This window comes from Phymastichus coffea, unplaced genomic scaffold (genome assembly GCF_024137745.1).
Source record: "Phymastichus coffea isolate CEN01 unplaced genomic scaffold, Cenicafe_Pcof_1.1 PCOF00141, whole genome shotgun sequence".
NCBI lineage: Eukaryota > Metazoa > Arthropoda > Insecta > Hymenoptera > Eulophidae > Phymastichus > Phymastichus coffea.
This window is the reverse complement of record NW_026706952.1, coordinates 388004-405490: the sequence shown is the minus strand read 5'-3', so window position 1 is coordinate 405490 and position 17487 is coordinate 388004. Positions and strand designations below refer to the sequence as shown.

Genomic DNA, 17487 nt, shown 5'->3' with positions numbered 1-17487 from the left:
TTGTTGTAGCTGTAAAGTCGAGATCACAAGGTTTGTACGGCTTATGTAATCGTCAGCGGGCGTTTATCATTCATTGCAGTAAGCGTCTTAGCGAATTGCTAGACTAAATATCACCTGACACTGATGGCGAACCTTTCCAAATATAGGGGTCCATTCATATCGGCACTAGGCCAGATCTGGTGCCCTGAGCACTTCGTCTGCACGAACTCGCAGTGTCGCCGCGGCCTGCAAGACATCGGCTTCGTCGAAGAGAAAGGACAGCTCTACTGCGAATACTGTTTCGAACGTTTCATTGCCCCACCCTGTGACAAGTGCAATAACAAAATCAAAGGAGTGCGTATCGTCGTTCGTTTATCGTTGCCCTGTCAAACCTATATGTATCATATACACCTAACGTATTCGCAGACAATTGCAGTCTAATCTTTATGTTCTTTTAGGATTGTTTGAATGCCATTGGAAAGCACTTCCATCCTGAATGTTTCAACTGCGCGCACTGCGGAAAGCACTTTGGCAACAGTCCTTTCTTCCTTGAAGAAGGGCTACCGTATTGCGAAAGAGGTTCATACATAGCTAATTGTTAAATTTTCTTCTCTCTCTCTCTCTCTCTCTCTCTCTCTATGCTCTTGATTCAATTAATGTTTTTTTTTAATTCTATTTTACTTCTTATGAAAAGCTTAGAAAAACCTTCCTTTCAATTTCAAATATTTGCTTAATTTTCAAATAAAGCTTTAAATAATTTTATTTGATTAATTTAACAATCTAGCTACCCATTATACTTTACTTGCATATCATCACCACGCATTTCCATGTGATTTTGCATTTCGTAAAAAAACAACTCGTATTTCCTTAAATTACCAAGTTTAAAATAAAAATAATGCATTCAACCTGATTGTACTCTTTTACAGACTGGAATGACCTCTTCACGACGAAATGCTTCGCCTGCGGTTTCCCAGTAGAAGCAGGAGATCGTTGGGTAGAAGCTCTCAACAACAACTACCACAGCCAGTGCTTCAATTGTACGGTAAGTATCTGCAGGTGAAAGTTCGACCATCAGCGCACGAAGCATTGACGTGAAATGTTTGCCCTTACAGATGTGCAAAAAGAATCTTGAGGGGCAAAGCTTTTACGCTAAGGGAGGTCGTCCATTCTGCAAAAATCATGCGCGCTAGGCAATCAATGAGCGAACCATCGACAAACAATCGAACTCCTACCCACGAGCAACGATAATCTACACTAAAATAAAGTTGCACGCATCGAAAATAAAAAAAGAATTCTATATATATATATACGTATATTGTAAGCTTACACACGTAATGATAGATAAGAAATATTGAAGAACCTGGATGACGATCGTCGTGCAGATATCGTCGCATTATCTAACTGAACGATCGACACGATTGAAATCTTGTTCACGACTATGAATTTGGATCCAAGCAATTGTACGATTTCTCCGTTTCTCTAACCAGTGATAGAGAAGCGCTTTGAGAATATTAATGATAACATGCGCATTGTCATAGCTATTTTGAGAATTTTTGGCTGGGGGGGATTGCAGTGAGGAGGCGTGTGCACCGAACATGAAAGCTACGAAATACCAAAAAAGTAATGTATATGTGTAAATGTAAGACACTGTGTTGTAGGCTTGAGCGCTTGCCGATTTCTTTTCCGTGTGTGCGCCCATTTCCGGGAAGGCCATCCGAGGGCGGCGAGCCAGCTGAAGTGCAATTACGCGAGAGCCCACGTTCTTGCAATTGATTTTTCGCTCGTTTCACTTCGAGTACTGATATTTACGTTGGAAAAATTCTCACAAGCAGCGCCAATTTTCGCTTTGGGGGGTGCGTTCGCTCGAGCACGCGAGCTATTACAACGAGTTACGAGCACATTTGAAGAAACAAGACGCGGGGGCGAGCTTTGAAAAGAAGTCGTGGGCACAGAGCAAGCTACGCAAGCATCTAAATTTATCGTAAGCGCGAGTCCAATCATTTTACCGACTATCGCATTAATTTAAGCTTATTAATTCTACTCAAATCATAACAAACTTTTTCTTCTGCATTGTTGTCGAAAGCTTCTCGACGCCTTTTATCCTCCTTTGCTTTTTCTTCTTTATCGAAGACGCAAGAGTTTCTCGACTCCGCGGAAGTCGATTTTTCAAGTGCTTAATTATCTACGTGTAGAGAGAGAATTAACGACCGACTAGTTGCCATATTTATTCGCGAACATGTGGTTGACTGACCGCATCCTGTTCTCTTTTCTTTCGTGTCAACTTTTATCTCGTGCTATAATTAATCAGGAAGAAATAACATTTATGCAAAAAAGTCGCTACTTTCAGACTAAAATTGCTTTACGTTTTTGCTTTGAATCAATTAATAACGTAACAAGATGACTACAAAGTTGTAAAAAATTTTAACCAGCTTAATTGCGCGTTTATTTATACACGTTGGAGTGAACGAACCGAGTGAATGTGCTAAAAATAAAAAAAAAATAAACCTTTTAAGTAATAAAAATGGTAACTCACAACGAGATTGCGAATTTTTCATAACCGCGTTCTTCGCGATCGACGAAAAAGAATACCTTGCGAAAACTGGTTTTTTGCTATCAATGTATGCTTCGCGTTTTAAGCAATAACAATAAAACTCAATGAAGAAAATAAACTACGAAAAACATGACCATCAGCACCAATTTTTTTGCAAGTAATGTTCATCAAAACGAATTTCATATATATTGGAGCCTGACTTTTTTATAATTTAAAATGTAAGGATTTCGTTTGGAATCTTTAGGGGAATTTTTTGTTTTGTGTAATTATTGCGTGATGCTTAAAATGAAGCCCACGCATCCGTGTTATGTGTTGCTTACAATAAAGTTAATTACAAAAAAACCTATTTTTGTTGTATCATTATAGTCATTATGCGAATAAGATTTTACTTTAAATAGACTGTCTTTAGAATTTTATTTTCATTCTTATAGGTTTTATCTTATAAGCAATTGCTACTAAAGTCATTGAAATTAGTTTGACTTTACGATTGTTTTATTAAATGATCAATTGTTTATGTTAACATTTCTGAGCATTGTTTAAATCATGTGCGATTTGTCTCAAAATCCTTGGAAAAAGATGATCCAAAAGAAAAAAGAGTTAGCGATAAGGCCTCTATCACCGATGTAAAGTACGTGAAACGATCGACTCGAGAAGCGAGAGCTTCAATGACCGCGGCATAAAAAGCAACCGGGAGTGCGGGATACAGAAGCTCAGCGAGGCCTAACGCACAACGACGCCTCTTCCGAAGAGCGACCGCGGCAGCGCGTCAAGGCGCAACGAGGCGGCGGGCCAATCGATTTGTCATTACCGCGCGAGCTGCACACCTGCGCGAGTGCGCGGAGAAACGCCAACTGCTCGCGGGTCCAAGGGTAAGATGGGCGCGCACGCGAAAGCGAACCGACCGGATCACGAAAGCTCATCGCCGTCGCGTCGCGGCGAGGTGTGCGGCGGCTCCGCGCGGCAATTTCGCCGATCCGCTCGCCGACCGCGACAGTGCCGGCGCCCGCGACGACGGTTGCTTCCGACCGACTCGACTGCCGGACGAGCGCGCTTCGCCCGAGAGGACCTCCGCGCGATATCCACTCGAGCGAGTCCAGACTCGATTCGCTCATCCTCGCGTACAACGGCACTGGATTAGCGATAAGCGCGCTTGCGGCCACGCGCTCGCGTCGGCAATTTTGCCGCGAGTATGTGACTTTACGATGTCTTGATGAAAGTTGGATGCGGCGATTAAGCGCACTTGAGCACGCTTCTACTCGGTCAATTGCTTATCTGACCGAAATTGTGGAGAGAAAGAGCCTATTTTGGCAAGTATCACCGAGAAAAAGAACGACATCGAAGACTTTCTACTTTTGAATGCGCGTGTAATTATGTCGTTAACTCAGGCTCGCTGGCTGTATTGCGACAACCTCGAAGGTAATTGCCTGACTTTCAAACTATTCCAGCTCGAAGACGTTTCGTTTTAATAAGTACATTTCGATGTACTCCAAATTTATTTTTACGCTTTTGCTTTCTTCTCTTTCTTATTACGTTACGGATTATCCTGCTCGCGAGCAGATCAACACGAACGAGAGTATAGATTCCAAGATTCCACGTCGAGACGCGAAGTGTGAACGCGAAGGGAACTCGCGAGGCTCAATAGCGATGTCATTGATACGAAAGCTTCACGAACAGTCATACCCGCGCTCGATGGTAAACACAATAAAAGTCCACGGGAATCAGTGGCGATAGTCGAAACAAGTCAGGCACACAATCCAGCCAATCTCGTTCGGCGTATCGCGCGCCTGCTTTCGGCTTATTTGTCTATTTTCGTGTGCGGCAACGAACTTTTTCAAACTCTTGTACACGCTATATACGAAGGCATCATCTCTCTTCCGCACCCTCGTACGAGGGGGGGGGGCGAAGTGGGAACACGAATAAAAAAAAATAAACGAAGCTTCCTGGTGGTAGTAGTGGTAGTGGGGGTAGCGACGGAACTGGTAGCGCGCACCTGCGAGTTCGCGTGCGCCAGTGAGTATCGGGGTAGTGAGTCGCGTGCACCACACGAGAGAGAGAGAGAGAGAGAGAGGGAGAGAAAGAGGAGCAGCGGTGGCACCAAAGAGGAGCTCATCATCGCAAGAGTTGGTCGTCTCGTCACGATGGACACGTACATATATATATATATATATATATATATATATATATATATATATATATATATATATATATATATATATATATATATATATATACACAATTTATCGCGTAGTTCGCTGAGGTTCTAATTTACTAGGGATGAGAGACAAGAATTGATTGCTCTTTTGGAGCTTTGTCGCTCAGCGTGTTTTGTTTGCTTACTACTATCGATAAGCTGTGTAAAACGCGGTTGTTGACAGTATCTTGGCGTTCGCATTTTTCTTCGTATTTTTCTTATGAATATTAATTCCATCTATTAATCGACTGGTTTGTTACAATTCCTTGGCTGATTCTTCATTTTATAAAGAGCAACTTTCCCATTTCATATCATTACAGACGATATAAGGTAAATAATTAAATAGACGTGGTTAAATTGAATGAAGCAAAAATAAAATTACGATTGATTATTGAATCTGCTTATTTGAATGCTTGTATAGGCTGCCTTATTGTTTATCCCACTTCGGCTTAAAAATGAAATGGGGCGAAAGATTGCAGTAAAAATAATCAATGGCATTCTAAATAAAGCCTTTTCCATCGTGACCTTGAATTTCATGTTATCAAGTCATTCCATCCGTCAGGTGCATATAAATATCCATCTGTTTCGCATATCCGAATACGTAGGTTCGCTATAATCGAGGAAAGCCCTCGACCAACAATCAACAGTTTATCTCGAACATTCAAATTGTCTGGCTGCATGTATGTGTCAGGTGCTGTCTGGAACGCCGTGTGCAGTTTACGCAGTCATTGAAGGAGTTAGAACAGCCAAAAGAAAAATAGACATCCGATACTTTTTATAGCCCCGAGCCACGCCAATATTTCACTTGCTGTGCAGTTGCTATCGGCGCTTGTGCTTCAGGAGTTTTTCAAAACTACGTTGTTTCGCGAGGCGCGTAGCAGCGCGGTATAATTGCGAATTCACGAGCTGCCGTTACTTTTCGACAACTCCGTGGTGGCGGCTGCCGCGGCGGATTTATCGTTTGCGTTCACACGTGCCGCCAAGCGCGAATGAACACGCATGCGAACCGTTGTAGTTCGCGGTGCCCATTCATTGGATCGTCGAGAACGACTAAGAAGAAGAAACGAGCCGCGGTCGCGTTGAGCGTGATGCAGTCGGACACGATGTCGCCTCAGTTGGCGTTGAGGCACCGGCGAAACGGCATCGTTCCACTGCGGAACAAGCAAAAGCTCGTAAAATAAACACGGCTCCTCCTCGCATACACACGTCGCGCAATGTGGATTCGCGCGCGCGCGCACGCGAAGCAATAAAGCAAGAAGGTCGCGTTAAATCGGCAGTCGGTCGCACTCGAGCGGAGGAGGTCGCGCGAGCGCGCGGGCGTCGGATGCGGCGATCGGATCGCTGCCACCTACGAGCGCGGTTGCACGTGACGACGCGTGGTGCAAGCTCGGCGGCATCGCGGAATCGCTCGCCTGACAGCCGGCCACAAATCGTCACTGCACAACACCAAACACCCTCTCGAGGGCGCTTCGCCCCGCGCGCGCGCGGCTGCCTCCTTGTCATTCGTGCCTTAGTCCGCTCTCTCCAAAAATAATAAACAATGGGCGCGACTCGGTCGGCGCTTATGCGCTTGCAATTGGCTTCTCGGGGGGAGTGGGGACGAGGGATTCGCGTGCGAGGACTTTTAGCACGTAGCCTGCATTTGATTGCGCGCAGTGGCACTCGAGGCACCATAGCGAGAAGGACGTCGATCGATCCGGCTGCTGCTGGCAGGCCGCTGTCGTTGGACTATCGCTCTTGGGGATAGGCAGATATCGTTCAAGGACCAGTCAGGATGACGGCCACCGACATGCCACCACTCAACACCCTCGATGGGCCATTCGTCTTTCGGCTTAACGACAACGGCGGTGGACCCCATCTGCTAGTACAGGTCACTTCTTATTTTCTGATTTTTATTTTCAAAATTCGTGGAATATATTCGTCTTTTTTAAGTTTAAAAACTGCACGCGATTTTTTTCCTTAATTATTTCGCAGTTTTTCATCATTAATTCTTTTCGGTGTATGCATCGGAAATAGGAATTATAAGCCCAGCAATGTCACAACTCATAATCCAAGATTATACTTTTAGCAAGCGATCCGTCATGCAAGTCTTGTCATTTGCAAATCACTTTTCTCGAGTTTAATTGAAATGTCTCACGTGATAAATATATTTTTAAACTAGTTGCAAACATCAGTAATAATTGTAAGCTTAAAAAGTCCTCATTTATCTCAATTTGTAAAAGTTTTGAAGCCTGTAATTTGAAAGTTTGCTACTCAACTGCAATTTTATGAAGCTAGCTATATTTATGCCTGCGCAAATGATCATAGTCCCTGATTTATCAAACAGTTTTAACACTTGGCAAATAACGCAGCTTGGAATCCAAAGCGACACTGCTGGGATGCCAGGACCTTTGTTAGTTTGTGATAAGAAGTGAACTAGAAATGGCTTCCATTGTGCATTCGCAGAAAAAAGGTACTCGCTGTAAAATGTTTGAACCGAGCATAACGCTGGAAAAAGGCTGTATTCGGTGCTTCCGAAAAGAATCATAAAAAAGGAAGCTCAGTCGATCGGAAACAGATACTCGGAATAATGAAGGGTTCGTCGAACTGTCCTTCTCATCAAAGTTAGTCGAAGTTCGTCCTCGAAAGGAAGGAAGGAAAACTCGATAGGCGCCCGCTTCGCGCACACGCAAAACTTGCGCAACCGAGAGGTCGAGAGACGAGGACTGCTATATAATAATATACGTAGTGCCGGGATTGCACGGAGATACATAGAGGAAGAAAATGCCGTGACGCGATATCCGGTGACTTATAATTGTAGGACTCGGCGAGCGGTAATGTGAGCGGTAATCACGGGGCCATAAATCAGACGAGCGCAAAAGGCTGTTCGTGCGCCCTCGCCAATCAAATTCTCGGGAGTTTCGCCGCTCACGAAACTCCTGGGGACGACTGCGTCTCTCGATTTTGCCGATCATCCTTCCGATGCGCAGGTTTGCACGGAACGAGGGTGGCGCGAGTACGCGGGCGACAGCAGTGTCCTGAAGGAGCGCTGGAATCTGTGGTGGAAGTCGGGCGGCTTCTCTCTGTCCAGCTACAAGTCGCTGCTGCCCTGGCAGTTCATCAACCGGATACCCAAGGCCAACTCGATCTGCAGGAAGGACAACCTGATGCGGCACTTGAAGTGCATGAGGAAGGTTCACGGCAACGTGTATGACTTCAGGTAAGGTCAGGGGTGGGTGGTCGCGCGTGCCGCTTGACGAGCGTGGCTGTTGCAAGTAGCCCGCCGGGATACAACCTGCCGTCGGAGTACACCAGGCTCGCGGCGGACTGCAGCCGCCTGGAGAAGGACGAGCGAACGTGGATCTGCAAGCCAGTGGGCCAGAGCCAGGGCAAGGGCATTTTCCTGTTCAGAGTGGGTGGCGAGGGTTAGCCGCGCGGTCGGCGACGAGCGGCGCCTGATCGGTTTGTTGCTGTTCGCGCAGAAACTCAGCGACCTGACCTACGATAGCGTGGCGGTGGTGCAGAGGTACATCGAGAACCCGCTGCTCATCGGCGGCTACAAGTTCGACCTGCGGCTGTACGTGTGCGTGCCCTCGTACCGGCCGCTGGCCGTCTACCTCTACCGGGACGGCATCGCCCGCTTCGCCACGGAGAAGTTCTCCCTGGAGAGCATCGACGACCCCTTCCGACACCTCACCAACTTCTCCCTCAACAAGCTCGGCCCCGGCTACTACGAGAAGAAGGAACGCGTCGGCGCTGGTGATCGCGTTTGCCACTTTCCTCGCTCCGCTCTCGCTTCGCCGCCCTGACCGTCGCTTCTTCTCTGTCAAGGCTGCAAGTGGACTTTCCGACAGCTCAGGAGGTACCTCGACCAGTCGGGCTACTTGGACTGGCTGCTGTGGCAGCGCATCGCTTCTATAGTCACGCTCACGGTCCTCAGCCAGGCGGCTGGCATTCCAAAGTCCTCCAATTGTTTCGAGTTCTTCGGATTCGACATCTTGATCGATGACAATTTGAAGCCCTGGCTACTTGAGGTTAATGCCGCGTTAGCTCATCGCTCGCTCGCAGCCATTCCAAAACTTGACCTCGATCATTCATTCAAGGTGAACGTTAGTCCTGCACTGAGTAACGACTGCGAGGTCGATTCCGAAGTGAAAAAGCCTCTGCTGCACGATTTGTTCGATCTGCTGGGCTTACCAGTCTGCAACACCGGCTTGTCACTGTTCACGCTTTGGGCCTCGGCTAACGTCGAGGAAGAGGAGGACGACGAAGCGACTCGATTCTACAACAACAAATGCCTCAAGAAAAGGTGCAAGTTCGGCCGCGAACCCATCAAAATTGTCAATTTCTGTTCCGATGCGAAAGCTATGGTAACGAATGATCTTTCGATAAGAGGCTAGCTGGACGCAGTTACACCCCCAGATCAATAATTAAGTTTCAGCATCAGCAGCCTTCGGAAATATGCTCCGAGAGTTCGGAAAAAAATAATCGACGTGGTCTAAAAACTCAATGCAGCAGAGAGCAACAATCAGATTTAATGTGGGACAATGGACGAGATTGGCGAAAGCCAAGCAAAAAGGAGGGATCGTGGATCAGGGTTTGTCCGTTGATGGAGCAACAAATTACGGGAACCGTGGAAATGGCCAATGGATATACCGAAGCTCCAAAATATATTGAAAAGGAAATAAAAGCTACTGTTCTTTGTATTCAAAAGTACGAAATTCACGACGTTCATTGACCTCATTTTTTCTCTATTTCATCATTGTTTTCATTTATTTTAGATATTTAAAAACTGCCAAAGATATTCATCGAAAATATGGAAAACAAGGAGATGAAAAATGTAACGACATGCTGCGAGCAGCACTCGAACTTGAAACGGAAATTTGGCTTCCTAACAAGTGATTTTTAATTTAAGACAAAAGCAAAGTTAACTCGACCATTTGAAAACGTGTTCAATTTAAAATAAATGCTTTAAATATAGAGATTGTATTGATTAAAAGAGATTGAAATGAAAATCAAAACGACTTATTTTTACCAAGTAAAACTCGGTTTATTCGTTTTTTTTAGTGAAAATTTACATTAGTTTACTCCTTTGGCTGCTAATCTCTTGTCGCGTTCCTCGGCAATTGTGAGCTTAACACCGTTGCCTTTTGGCAAACTGACGTATGGCTTCAGACCCTTGCCAATAACAAATACATTGTGCAGCCTGCAATGCAAATTAGACATTGTTATAGAAGCTAAGACTGAAGAAAAGGATAATTTTTATATAGGATTGGTGTATCCTTCTTGGGTAATACGGATAGACTGATATTTAGTCAATCAGTGACCAAAATGAAGGATAACTTTTATTTTGGCTAATTTTTGACTGAAATATTCATGCATTGTCAAAATTTCAGCTTCGATATAGCCAATACTTTTACGTAAACAGATAAATTATAAAATACACATAAACAAATTTCATATGCTTTTCAATTTTCAATGTATTATAAAATTTCTTCAAATTTCAATTTAATTTAAGGCACTTCGATCAAATTATTCTACTACAAAGGTTTTATATAGAAAAATGAAATTTACCTTGTGGCAAAGACGTGGCCTTGTGCATCTTTGATGTGACAAATATCGAACGAACCTTGATGACGTTCACGGTTGACAATAGTACCAACACGACCCAAATTTCTTCCACCAGTGATCATGCAGAGATTTCCTATTAAATTATTGAATAAAATTATAATATGCCTCGAAATAATTTTGGTAAAGTAATAATAATGGAAGTAAAATATTGAAATTTACCAGTATCAAATCGGATGGAGTCAAGAATTTTTCCAGTTGAAATTTCCAACTGGATAGTGTCATTCACCTTGATTACTGGATCAGGATAACGTATAGTTCTACCATCGTGAGTGACAAGGAAAGGAATGCCTTTAGGTCCAGTCTGTACACGTCTGACTTTACACAGTTTGTACTGAAATAAAATGATATTTCTTTAGTACTGCATTAAAAAAAGTATTAAAAACAATAGGATTTATTATTTACCTTAGCCTCAACTGAGGTGATACGATGGATAGCAAACCTACCCTTAACATCATAAATCAGACGGAAGAACTCATTTGTTTTGTCAATTGTGATGACATCTAAAATGTATAGATAAAACTAGTTAGACTAAACTGACTTGATTTAAATAATAAAATGATTGCTTTGTTATAAGATTGTATCCTATCTGGGTAATACTGAAGAAATATTTAATAACTCAAACAGTGACCATAGAAAGGATTTTTATTTCAGGCCATGTTTTACTACAAAATTATACATAAAAATATTGTAGCTTTAATACAGGCCATAAATTTAAGAAACCAATGAAATATAACATGAAAACATATAAATTTTATAATAGTAAAAAAAGGTGTCATGTAATTAATATAGATAACTGTTGTAAAATCACAAAATAAATTCTTTAAATTGCTTTGAGTAAAGAATCTTAACTTACCCATGAAACCAGCAGGGTAATTTGCATCAGTGCGCACTTTACCATCAACCTTGATCAAACGTTGCATCACAATTTTAGTGACTTCACTATTGGTCAAGGCATACTTCAGCCTATTACGCAGGAAGATAACTAAGGGAAGAGACTCCCTGAGTTTGTGTGGACCAGTAGATGGCCGTGGGGCATAGACACCCCCAAGCTTGTCTAACATCCATGCCTTAGGGGCATTAAGACGCTTCAAGTGCTTTTTTGGTCCGCGGGCCTATGGACAAATATTTATATGTAGACATTTTAATTGTTAAATAGGACTTACTTGGTTCAGACTCAATACACTTTTAGCATCAGTGAAAAACACTCGATAATCGCGGAAAAGTAGTAAGCATTGATTAAACAATTATTTGAAAAGTAAGTTAAGTGTACATATAACCCCGCATACCGGAGTAACCAATATAGGTTAAAATACCACGTTGTTTATAGAAAAATTACTCGGTAAACATTGATAAAACAACCAGTAGACAATTTAATTCAATGCTAAGCCATTGAATGTAGCTCAATAAAAGTATAATTACATTACAGCTTTAATAATTAGCACAAAAATTTTGCGGAAAGTTGGAACGTCGGCTCCACTGTTCAATCCATTTTTTTGTTAAACTGCGAATTATGGCACCAAATACACACGCGATATTGCACTTCAACATTGCTATTTCATATTTTACTAAGCAGAACAACCGTTCATGCTTATAATCCAATGATGCGAGTGGATTTAAAATTAAAAACGCCAACTCGACTTACCATCTTGAATTTCTAAACGGAAAAGGCTCTGTGTAGAGAACGCCACGGCCACACGCGGAATATCAGATCTGAGTCTGAGGTCAGAAAGAACATAGTCGCGCCACTTTCACCAACATGGCTGACACATTTAAATCGAAAATGTGTTGGAATTATGTGGTAAATTAATTTAATGCTTAAGGTGTATTGTTATTGGCAAGGTAAATCATAATTTTTAACTATTTAGGTAAATAATTTAAAAATAATTGATACAAAATTTATTATATTTTTTCTATAACAATCACGGTTTGGAAATTTTTTATGAAAAAGTCTTGCATGGATAATCAGTAGAAAATTTTTCTCCAAGTACTCAAATTTATTTTTAACAACATAAAATCATCTTGCTACAGTATAAAAATATAACAATTCTTGTTATACAAAATAAGTCTTTTAATTAGTATTAATCAGTTATCTGTATAAAAATAAAATTTATAAAATTAAACCAAGGCAGCAATAAATGTATAAAATAAAAAAAATATTTTACAAAAATATTATTGTTATTACTTCAAAGCATGTACAGTTTTGATAATATTATCAAGTACACTTGAAGCTCCAATTCTAAATAAGTCTTTAGACAACCACTCGTTACCAAGCTCTTTTTCAATGAGTTTCATCCACTGTAAAGTATCTTCTGAAGTTTTAATTCCACCAGCTGGTTTTAATCCGACCTATATTTAAGAAATGAAAAAAATCTTAATTAAATAACAATAATTTCCTTTAGATAATATATAATATAAATAAAAAAAACTATACTTTTCTTTGGTGAGTAACATAATAATCTTTAATAGCTTTGCACATGACAACTCCTACTGGAAGAGTTGCGTTTACAATTTCTTTTCCAGTTGATGTTTTTATGAAGTCAGAACCAGCTAACATTGCAACAATAGAAGCAATATAAACTTCTTTCAAACCAGGTAAGTCACCTGTGGCCAATATAGTTTTCATTTTGGCTTTACCACATGCTTCTTTCATCAATGTTAATTCATCATAAAGTTCTTTCCATTTATGCTCCAATGCTAGTTTCCTACTTATAACTATGTCAATTTCATCCACTCCATATTCAACAACTTGTTTAACTTCATCGATGCGTTGTTTCAGTGGAAGAGCTGCAGCAGGAAAATCTCCTGCAACTGTTTTTTAAGATATAATAATTATACTTATTGCTTATTTTATTACTCAATTATTATTAAAAACAATTGAAAATATACACATACCACTTGCTACCTCTATTTTATCTCTTACATTTAAATCTTTTAAAGCTTTGATTGCATCACAAGCACTAGCAGGAAAAACACAAACTGCTGCAGTATGTATTGGATTTTTCCATTGCAAATTGACATCAATTACATTTGCAGCCTAATTAAAAAAATTAACCTTGAATTAACTATATTAAAATTTTTGACCAAATCAAACTTATTAATAAAATAAAGTTTTACCTTTTGACATAGCTCTTTTATATCTTCAAAAGTTTCACCACCTTTTAGACTCGTTAAATCTAAATAAGTAATAGCATTAAGCAATAATTTAACTTTATCTTCACTATTCACTAGTTCTGCTTTATTTATGATTTCATCAACTTTTTTATTTATTTCAGATTCACTAATATCTCTAATAGAAGCTTTTTCTGAAAAAACCAATGTTTCTACTTTTGAATATGTATCTTTAAATAAGTATATTAGAAAGAGTATTTTTTAACCTATGTTTTTATTTACCTATGTGAACTAACACAGAAGCAGTCACGTCCGACATTGTTATGGAAATTTAAGATTTGAACTGATATAGGAGGTCGATTAAAACCATAGGAAGTAGGAATGATAAAAGAGAAAGTCACGTTAGCAGGATAGTAAATTATTTAGGTATGTTTACCAAAAATTATAAGAAAAGAACTGAATAATTATAGGAAAATGCAGGAGTAAGAAAAATGCAGCCGGTTATACCTACAGGTCACTAGTCTATCTCGGAAACGAATAATATGATAAGCGGAAACTGCGATACAACAGCGGCAAATTTTAAACTAACTTAAAAAAATATAAGAAATGCATCAATACTTACTATAAAAATCATCAATTTTGTTAAAGTAAAAAATAACATTTATATTGATTTAATAAAAGGATTTTTATTAATATTCATAAATCTTGCTATCTTCATGTACATATTTACAATGTATATTTCATTGGATATAAATAATAAATAAATAACTAAACTACTGTAAGTCATCCGCAGCACATCACGGTATTCAACATACTTTTCTAAATACATGAGTTTTCGTTTAGTATCACAATAGTAATACTACATTTGTAACTAAAAATGTATCAACAGATAAAATAATTATTCTCTTAATAACATTGTAGTTTTTGAACCAGTCAATTTTTAAAATTCTAAATATTCTACTATTATCTGTGGTATTCCCATTGATCCCAATATGCTGCTGTTTGCATTTCTGCCAATCTGGATACAGTTCTGTCAAATGCAAACAGTTCTTCTTCACCAGTGAAAATATTTGATTTATGGTCATCCTGCAAAAATTCTCATTAGATTTTATTTCTTTGAAACAGTTCATTCTGAAGAATCCAATATAATCTTACAGTTCCATGAGATATTTTTAAATCATCCATTAGCATACGTTTTTCATCTGTGAATTCTTCATCTCCTTCAGGTACAAATAGCTTATTATATGGAGCTACAGCTGAAACTACAACTCGCACCTAGGATTGGTTAAAATATTTTAGTTTTTCAACAACTAAATTTATTCTAATAATATCAAGAAATAATAACTCACTCTATTATCATATAATGTGTCTATAAGTGTAATAAATCTTCTAGCTTGGGACTTTGTTTTTAAGTTAAGTTGAGGAACATCACGAATAATAACAGTATGAAAGGCTTGTGAAATTTCAATATAATCGCTTGCTCCAAGTGGTCTATCACATAATTCTGTAAATGTAGAATCCATGATTTGACCACATGTTTTCTCGAAAGTAACATTTCTGCCTTTTACATTAATAATTCTAGGACGAACAATGTCATTTTCCATGGAACTTAAGTATTTGAAAATCTTTTCAATAGCCTTGTCAGATTCTTCTCCCTTGCTAAAATAAAAATGAAAATTCTATATTTTTTCTGATGATATCTGATTATCTTATTTTCTCATAATTTTTTCATACATACATAAAATAATGTTTTTCTTTTCCTAACACTCCTTTTGCTCTATAATCAATGCCAGAATCTAAGGATGTTATCTTACAATGATCTTTTAATACTTGGATAAATGGTAGAAAATTTCCTCTTTGTAATCCATTTTTGTACAAATCATCAGGACTTCTGTTACTTGTTGCAACCATCACAACTCCTCTATCAAAAAGTTCAATAAATAATCTTTTGAGTATCATGGCATCTGCAACATCTGTGACCTGTATAATTGTATATTTGTTAAAATAAAGCAATCATATTCTGTGATCAATAAGAGCTGAGGTAAAGTTATAAATACTCACTTGAAATTCATCGAAACACAACAACCACGTATTTTTAGTAATTGATGCAGCTACTGGTGCTATTGGATCAAAAGGTTGTAGCTTTGTAGTACTATAATCTCTTACCACACCCTTCTTTACTTCGTGTATTCTACTGTGGACATCCAACATGAATGAATGAAAATGAACTCTTTTCTTATTCTCTACCTGTTAACATTTGAATGAAAATTGAAAATAGAATCTTTATTAGATAAAAATCATGGGAGTAAAATGTATTGTATGAGGAATGACTAAAGATATCTAAAAAATATTTCCTTCTCACAATACACTTATAATTGAGAGCTTGGATACCTGACAACAATTATAGAAAAGGTCCATCAACATTGTTTTACCTCCACCTACTGCACCATAGAGGTAGAGCCCTTGAGGTGTATTCTTGGCTTTCTTGTTTTTACCACCCATCCATTTTGTTAAAAAACCTTCTCTTTCTGGTTTGTAGGCCTGAATATTTTGGTAAACTTGCTGCAGTTCCTCAACTATTTTCGATTGATGCTCATCATGCATTAGTTCACCTTTTGCAACTTTTTTTTTTAAAACTTCAATAGGACTGTTGGGATCAACATTTCTGGCACTATCGGAGTAATTGTTACATTGCATTTGCAAAATAACAAATGGACGATGCAGCAAGAGATTTACATAATTCATGCTCACAGGTGTTTGAGCGAAAACCCGTGCCATTATTGTAAATTTTTACTGGGAAATCGTCAATATTCTGATAAAATTCAGCAATGAATGAATAAATTACGGAATTAATTATAAAAACAGGTATAATCTAATTAACATATGAAATCAATGCAATACTTTTACGTGTATATATGCATATTTAAAACGTTCAAGATTGTGTAACAAAACATTATCACTTGCAACATACGTTTGACAAAAATTAAATTAATTATATTAAAGACTTCATGATTTTCCAAGTTAATAAAATTCATTCTTACGTTTAATGGTCGAAAATGTTTTCCCAAGAGAGCCGCGCCTGGTCGCAACTTGAAAAATTTAGTCCAAGGAAGTTCCGTACGAAAAAAATAATTTTGAATGCCAAGGTGACTTATTTTCAAGCACGTGAGTTGATGTATATAACTTTAATAGTCTAAAAAAAAGCGTTACGTTAGGTGTATGAAAGTGTCGCATTGAGTTGTCTTTGAATAATCATAATGTTAGAATGAAATTTGTTTTCGTAGTGAATTTATTGAGGGCGAAAAATTTTGATACAGAAGCTCTTTAGTAATCCGAATTTTTCCTGATCGACGAGCTAGTCGCGACTCGCGACTGCTCGAATTTGTGCTTTCAACGCGTGCGCCTTTTCTCTTTCCTCCCACCAATATTCTGTATATGTACTTTTTTACTGCTATAGACGCACGTGAGGCAAGGCGTTGATTGGATTGAAACGACCCTAGCAGAAAAATGATTGATTTAAAAAAAATATATACCATTAGCTTTGTCTTATTTTTTAAAATTATGAATGTCTTCTTTTTAATTTGTACCATCTACGAAATCCAAAAAATGAATTTGTACCCCTGTAGAATTTGAATTATACAGCGTTTTTCATAGAAACACAGTAAAGTGAAAAAAAATTAATAAAATCTATGATCCTGGCAGAAAAATGGTGAATTTTCTTTCATAAAATTTAAGTAAATAGCTTCATTTCTATTTATACTATTCAAAATTGTCTAAATTATCTTTTTGTACCCCTCCTATTTATGGCTAAAGGAACTCAGCAGGAAGTTAACGAAAATCGACCGAAAAAAATTATAGAAAAACTGCGCGTGGTTAACAAAGATAGCAAAAGTTATTTATAACTCCGCGCAATCTAATTTTCATTGATAACAAAATTATCAAAGTCGATCACTCACAGATCATCGATAACTGTATCAGCGTGAAGTTTTAATAAAGTTTTTAGAGAGATAAATCCGTTCAATCGTTAGCAATAATCTCGCGCATTTTT

At 38.9% G+C, this 17487-nt stretch overlaps 5 protein-coding genes across 7 annotated transcripts in view; 2 read left to right on the top strand and 3 right to left on the bottom strand.

Annotated features, from left to right (window-relative positions):
* LOC131672051 (PDZ and LIM domain protein Zasp-like) overlaps positions 1-2868 on the top strand; it is a 31183-nt gene extending 28315 nt beyond the window's left edge. The window contains exons 16-19 of the mRNA XM_058948983.1: positions 147-333; positions 438-558; positions 906-1021; positions 1092-2868. Of these exons, the coding sequence (XP_058804966.1) occupies positions 147-333; positions 438-558; positions 906-1021; positions 1092-1169 (502 nt within the window). The 3' untranslated portion in view covers positions 1170-2868. The remainder of the gene's footprint in view (positions 1-146; positions 334-437; positions 559-905; positions 1022-1091) is intronic.
* A 1693-nt stretch (positions 2869-4561) lies between these two features.
* Positions 4562-9642, top strand: LOC131672035 (probable tubulin polyglutamylase TTLL2). The gene is made up of 9 exons (XM_058948956.1): positions 4562-4676; positions 5413-6591; positions 7691-7920; positions 7980-8112; positions 8183-8459; positions 8532-8734; positions 8804-9070; positions 9136-9413; positions 9482-9642. The coding sequence occupies exons 2-9, from the start codon at positions 6496-6498 to the stop codon at positions 9600-9602; spliced, it is 1605 nt and encodes a 534-aa protein (XP_058804939.1). The 5' UTR covers positions 4562-4676; positions 5413-6495; the 3' UTR covers positions 9603-9642.
* A 91-nt stretch (positions 9643-9733) lies between these two features.
* On the bottom strand, positions 9734-12064 carry LOC131672032 (small ribosomal subunit protein eS4). Its single transcript, XM_058948950.1, has 6 exons — positions 11974-12064; positions 11185-11443; positions 10734-10831; positions 10491-10662; positions 10275-10404; positions 9734-9906 (listed from the first exon to the last, which is right to left on the bottom strand). The coding sequence occupies exons 1-6, from the start codon at positions 11974-11976 to the stop codon at positions 9780-9782; spliced, it is 789 nt and encodes a 262-aa protein (XP_058804933.1). The 5' UTR covers positions 11977-12064; the 3' UTR covers positions 9734-9779.
* A 252-nt stretch (positions 12065-12316) lies between these two features.
* Positions 12317-13937, bottom strand: LOC131672048 (deoxyribose-phosphate aldolase). Its single transcript, XM_058948980.1, has 5 exons — positions 13722-13937; positions 13446-13633; positions 13224-13365; positions 12763-13139; positions 12317-12677 (listed from the first exon to the last, which is right to left on the bottom strand). Exons 1-5 carry the CDS (start codon positions 13756-13758, stop codon positions 12510-12512), a joined length of 912 nt encoding a protein of 303 aa, XP_058804963.1. The 5' UTR covers positions 13759-13937; the 3' UTR covers positions 12317-12509.
* A 212-nt stretch (positions 13938-14149) lies between these two features.
* Positions 14150-16804, bottom strand: LOC131672034 (putative ATPase N2B). Of its 3 annotated transcripts, none has more exons than XM_058948952.1 (7): positions 16481-16804; positions 15831-16251; positions 15501-15686; positions 15178-15419; positions 14789-15098; positions 14595-14714; positions 14150-14525 (listed from the first exon to the last, which is right to left on the bottom strand). In XM_058948952.1, the coding sequence occupies exons 2-7, from the start codon at positions 16215-16217 to the stop codon at positions 14403-14405; spliced, it is 1368 nt and encodes a 455-aa protein (XP_058804935.1). In that variant the 5' UTR covers positions 16218-16251; positions 16481-16804; the 3' UTR covers positions 14150-14402. The 3 variants fall into 3 exon arrangements, with proteins under 3 accessions (XP_058804935.1, XP_058804936.1, XP_058804938.1); XM_058948953.1 differs by having other exon boundaries at positions 15831-16110; XM_058948955.1 differs by having other exon boundaries at positions 15831-16060.
* Between the last annotated feature and the right edge of the window lie 683 nt (positions 16805-17487).